This window comes from Phoca vitulina, unplaced genomic scaffold (genome assembly GCF_004348235.1).
Source record: "Phoca vitulina isolate PV1807 unplaced genomic scaffold, GSC_HSeal_1.0 scaffold77, whole genome shotgun sequence".
Lineage (NCBI taxonomy): Eukaryota > Metazoa > Chordata > Mammalia > Carnivora > Phocidae > Phoca > Phoca vitulina.
This window is the reverse complement of record NW_022589780.1, coordinates 460,633-466,287: the sequence shown is the minus strand read 5'-3', so window position 1 is coordinate 466,287 and position 5,655 is coordinate 460,633. Positions and strand designations below refer to the sequence as shown.

At 55.2% G+C, this 5,655-nt stretch overlaps 1 protein-coding gene across 1 annotated transcript; it reads left to right on the top strand.

Annotated features, from left to right (window-relative positions):
• Positions 1-739: 739 nt before the first annotated feature.
• On the top strand, positions 740-3,305 carry GJB1 (gap junction protein beta 1). The gene is made up of 2 exons (XM_032393843.1): positions 740-1,086; positions 1,481-3,305. The coding sequence occupies exon 2, from the start codon at positions 1,497-1,499 to the stop codon at positions 2,346-2,348; it is 852 nt and encodes a 283-aa protein (XP_032249734.1). The 5' UTR covers positions 740-1,086; positions 1,481-1,496; the 3' UTR covers positions 2,349-3,305.
• Positions 3,306-5,655: the final 2,350 nt, after the last annotated feature.

Here is a 5,655-nt window from a genome sequence, read left to right as displayed (position 1 = left end):
TGGGTATTAACAACCCACTTACAGATGAGCGAGCAGGCTCAGAGGAGGTCAGGAGCTAGCCCGCGGTCGTGTTAGGCGAAGAACCCGGATTCAAACCCAAAGGCGTATGACTCTTCCCTGTCCCATCTTCCAGCCTTCTGTTTGCTTGTTAACTTTTGCCTTCTCACTCTGGTGCCCACCTGTCACCTGAAGCTCAAGGAGGGATGGTCAGGGTTTGCTCCGTGACACCGGAGTTGGAAAGTACTCAGGGGTCTGCAGCTGCCATGTTCCTTGTGCTCTCGTGGGGAGCATTAACCCTTGCTTTTGTTGTCGTTCTTAACGGCTGGCTTTTGCTTTTGCCGACACCCGCTGCAAAAAGCACGAAGGGCCTACCGGGGAAAGAGCCTAAGCCTCGGCTTCAGATGCTTGTGCGTTTCATCCTACTGTAACACTTCTTAGCTGTGTGACCTTGAGTAAGTTGCTTGACTTATCTGAGCTTCGGCCTCCTCATCTGGACAGACTGGGATAAAGTCCTTGGAGGCCTGCTGAGTGGGTCCGAAGAAAGAATGTATGGGAAACAGCTTATGGGACATACGAGCGAGCTCCCCCATACATACCGTGCAGGGGCTCTCAACCTAGGAAAAATCCGGCTGACCCTAAGTTTCTAGGAGAGTCATAGGCGACAGCCTCAGCCCGGAGCCTCCTGGTCCCCTCAGGTCCCCTTTTACGTGCACCTGTCTTTGTCCCATCTCCCCCCACCCCCCGCCATGGCCATTCTTCTGGTGGGGCTGTGGGGCGGGTGCGGCGATGGACCGGGCGGGCACAGAACAGGTGGGTGCAGGCTGGGTGTCCGGCGCTGGGACACAAGTGCTCTGTGTGTAGGGTGGGCGGAAGTCAGGGCGTTTGATCTGAATTCTAAAGGGCGTTGTTCAGAGCCCCACAAAGGTCCCATTGTGCAGACACTGGGTATAAAGCAGCATATGACTCCCCAGCACCGGGCGGCGATGAATTGGAACGCAGGCGCGGACCCAGGGACCACTCCCCCTGCACAGACATGAGACCGTAGGGGACCTGTCTGGGTGGCCTCAGGGATAGGCGCTCCCCAAGGTAATGGGCTTTGTTGGGCTCACCCCAGGTCCAGAGCTAAGGAGCTGGGGGATGGGGAGCTAAAGAGGATGGCTGATGGCAGAACAAAATGGGCCTGCTGAAGAAAGGGGCTCTGGAGAGGAAAGAACGTTGGACGAAAGCGAAGAAGGGAGATGGGGTTCAGGGAGGTCAAGTCAAGTGAGGAGGAGGAGGAGGAGGAAGAGGAGGAAGAGGAGGAAGAGAGGCTGGCAAGGGACATGGGGTGATGAGGAAAGTGATGACCATCCTTCTTCCCTTCCTGTCACTGGCTCTCGGAAGGGGTGATGGGGGTGGGGGGGGGTGTCAGGCCGTGTTACGGTGTCCAGCTTTCTGCCCCAGCTTTCTGCCAGCCTGCTCTGTGGCTCGTGTTTTGCAGGTGTGAATGAGGCAGGATGAACTGGACAGGTTTGTACACCTTGCTCAGTGGCGTGAACCGGCATTCTACCGCCATTGGTCGCGTATGGCTCTCGGTCATCTTCATCTTCAGGATCATGGTGCTGGTGGTGGCCGCGGAGAGCGTGTGGGGTGACGAGAAGTCTTCCTTCATCTGCAACACCCTTCAGCCCGGCTGCAACAGCGTCTGCTACGACCACTTCTTCCCCATTTCCCACGTGCGCCTGTGGTCTCTGCAGCTCATCTTGGTGTCCACCCCGGCTCTCCTTGTGGCCATGCACGTGGCTCACCAGCAGCACATAGAAAAGAAAATGCTGCGCCTCGAGGGTCATGCGGACCCCCTGCACCTGGAAGAGGTGAAGAGGCACAAGGTCCACATCTCAGGGACACTGTGGTGGACCTATGTCATCAGCGTGGTCTTCCGGCTGCTGTTCGAGGCCGCCTTCATGTACGTCTTTTATCTGCTCTACCCCGGCTACGCCATGGTGCGGCTCGTCAAGTGTGAGGCCTACCCCTGCCCCAACACGGTGGACTGCTTCGTGTCCCGCCCCACCGAGAAAACCGTCTTCACGGTCTTCATGCTGGCCGCCTCTGGCATCTGCATCATCCTCAACGTGGCCGAGGTGGTGTACCTCATCATCCGGGCCTGCGCCCGCCGAGCCCAGCGCCGCTCCAATCCGCCCTCCCGCAAGGGCTCGGGCTTCGGCCACCGCCTCTCACCTGAATACAAGCAGAATGAGATCAACAAGCTGCTGAGCGAGCAGGAAGGCTCCCTGAAAGACATACTACGCCGCAGCCCCGGCACTGGGGCCGGGCTGGCTGAGAAGAGCGACCGCTGCTCGGCCTGCTGATGCCACAGACCAGGCAACCCCCCGTCCCGCCCCCCCCCCCCCCCCCGGACCCCCCCCCACCCTGCCCTGGAGCCTGCCCCTCCTTCTCCCCTGCCGGGGTGCAGGCCTCTGCCTGCTAGGGACTGCTCCATCCGAATCTCCCTTCCCTCCCTGGTTTCCCTCCCTCGCACAAGGCCTTCTGTCTGAGGGGCCCGAAGGGGGTGGGGAGCCGGAGGTCACCCACGCCAGTGCTCAAGGTTGTGGGGGGGGCGTGCGGGCAGCTCTTCTTGTCTGTACCCCCTTTCCCCTTCCCTCTCCCTGGGGCCACTGGGGACAAGAGATAGGATGCTCTGACAGCATCTCCAATTATGAAACTAATCTTAACCCCGTGTTGGCACAGACCCTATTTCTGGAGTCACATCGGTGGGGAGGGACGTGGGCAAGTGGAATGGAAGGAGGGTGCTGTGGACACGTGGGGGGGAAGAAGGGAGGGTAGGCAAGGCAAGAAAAGGAGGGACAGCGCTTTGCGGGCCACAGGGAAAAGGAGGACACGTCCGGGGTGGAGGAATTAGGGAGGGAGGGACAGGCAGATAAGTTGCAGTGGGGGTTGGTCAGGGCCATCTTTGCCTCATTTCCCAAGGCCTCTCTGTGCCTGCAATGTTACACATTAAACGGGATTTTACAGTAAACGAAGAGGTGGCTTGTATGTTTGTCAAGTTCTTTCTCTTGCAACCTCTGACCTCCCCCTGGATGAGCTGGCCTTGGTGTTTTGCTGACCTAGAAAGCGATGGGCAGCAGAAATAGTGAGACCCTGAGCCATTCTTGCCTTGTTTTTTTTCTTTTTTGGGGTGGGTGGGTGTTGGTTTGGTTTTGGCTTTTGGCTTTTGGTTTGCGGGGGCCTTAACAATGTTTTAATCACAGCTTTATGGGGATCAGATGCCCTGACCCCCTTCCTTTCCTCTTATTTTTTTTTCATCCATTCTAAGTATAGTTTATGGAGTTTTCATGATTGCGTGCAGTTTTGTAAACACGGCCGCAATATATTATAAAACATTTACATTACCTCAAGAAGTTTCCTTGGGCCCCTTCCTCTGATTTGAAAAACATTAAAATGACAACTCCCTCTGGAGAGACAGGAAATGATAGAAAGATTTCGCAAGTCGGAGAGGGTAGCACACAGGTCCTGGGCGAGGGCCCCTCCTCCAAGCTCCTGGGAGAAATAGCCCCCTTCCTCCCTTGAAACTTGGCGCCTCACTGCAAACTGATGCCCCCACAAGCCACCTGCTGGACTCTGACCCCTCTACCTGGATTGGACATAGTCCCTAATTCTACCCTCGTCCCCAGTTGCCTTCCCTCAGGACTCAATGCCTCCCATCCCAGAGATGTCTCCAAACACACGTCAGAACTTTCATAGCCGGCGGAGGGGGGAATGTCTCCTCACCCCATCTCCTCACTCCGAAGCACCAGGTAGCCTCCCTGCCCTCTGGCAGATGTGATGGGAAAAGCCCCAACCTGGGACTTGACCAAGCTGGGGTCAAGTCCTTGTTCTGTCCCTTAGGAGTAAGACATTCCCTTCCCCAAGCCTCAGTTTCCCTGTGAGCAAACAAAGGCGGGCCTAGCACATGGCTGAGCTCCCTTTAGCACTCCGGGCTTCTGGGATTCCTAAGAGGCTTCCCCAGACTCACAGGGGCTTCCCCATCTCAGAGTTGCTGCCCTCACCAGGGAGTCTTCGGAGTAAAAGCACCCCCCCCCAACCCCCAGCAAGTTTCTCGCCTCAGTTCCCCTACCTCTTTAATATTTTTTTAAAAGATTTTATTTATTTGACAGAGAGAGACACAGTGAGAGAGGGAACACAAGCAGAGGGAGCGGGAGAGGGAGAAGCAGGCTTCCCGCAGAGCAGGGAGCCCAATGCGGGACTCAATTCCAGGACCCCGGGACCATGACCTGAGCCGAAGGCAGACACTTAACTGACTGAGCCACCCAGGCACCCCTCCATTACCTCTTAACAGAAAAAATGATTTCCCACTCCCTGTCAGAGTCCGGTGACTCTGTGTGACAAGTGCATCAGAAAGGAAGAGCAAATCAGGCATTTTCTTTAATCAGAATTGTTCTCCTCTAGAAACAGTCTTTCCCCTTCCGACAGAAAGCAGGGAAGGTTTCCTCATTCGAGGAGGTTCCTCCTTTAGAAAAGAAAGGAGATAGCAAGCATTTCTCCCACCCTCGGCAATCCCTGATTGACAGCTTCCCCCTTTCTTAAAAGAGAGAGATTACTTTTCTGAAAAAAAAAAAAAAATGTCCTTTCTCTTTAGAAAGCAACACCATATCCTGGGAGAAGAGAGGTCCCCACCCCCAGGTCTCCCATGGTGGGACAGATCCCTTTTCTTATCAAAATCCTCCCCACCACCACCACCAGCAGAGCACAAGGAACACAGAGCATCTCTTCTCTGTCCAAAAGGCCATCAAGAAAAAGATTTTCTCTTTAAAAATGTCCTCCCTCCAGGGCGCCTGGGTGGCTCAGTCGTTAAGCGTCTGCCTTCGGCTCAGGTCATGATCCCAGGGTCCTGGGATCGAATCCCGCGTGGGGCTCCCTGCTCAGCAGGAAGCCTGCTTCTCCCTCTCCCACTCCCCCTGCTTGTGTTCCCTCTCTCGCTGTTTCTCTCTCTGTGGAAAAATAAATAAAATCTTTAAAAAAAAATAAAAATAAAAATGTCCTCCCAGTTCCACACAAGAACCTCCTGCCCTCCCCACATGGAGAACCGCGAAATCCATCATCGCCTCAGACACCGAGTTTCTCTCCAAACGACTCTACTACGAGAATCTCCCTTGGAAAGAGGCTCCAACTCCAGATCAAGGCTTTCCTCCCCAGGGGGCAGTGGTGGGACAATAAAGCCACGAGACGGCTATACAGCCAAAGGGATGACACTGACCCTTGCGTCCTGTGAACCAGATGGGAGCAGGCCAAAGGACCCTGAGGGGAGCTGGGGTACACAGTGTTGCAGGGAGGGCTAACCCAGGACTGATTTTTTGATCTGAGGCTTGTCACAAGAGTGTATGTAGGGGAGAAATGCGAGGTGAGTGGGCGTAGCACCTGCCACACAGTCAAACCACGGAGTGACCGGTGGTGGTGGCAGCAAGGAAAGCTTTGCAATACGGAGACCGGGGTTGCCATTTGTGAGCTCTGTCCCCCTGGACACAGGATACCTACCCTGAGTCTCAGTTTCTTCGTCTGCAATATACGGAGCATAACGCCCTCTCTACCTCTCCTTTCCCAGAACTTTTGTGAGAATCCAATCAGATGTGTTCAAAAGCTGGTTAGAAACTGCAAAGT

What these genes read in the sequence shown, in the direction of transcription:
- GJB1 (XM_032393843.1), top strand. Translation starts at nt 1,497, where the DNA reads ATGAACTGGACAGGTTTGTACACCTTGCTCAGTGGCGTGAACCGGCAT.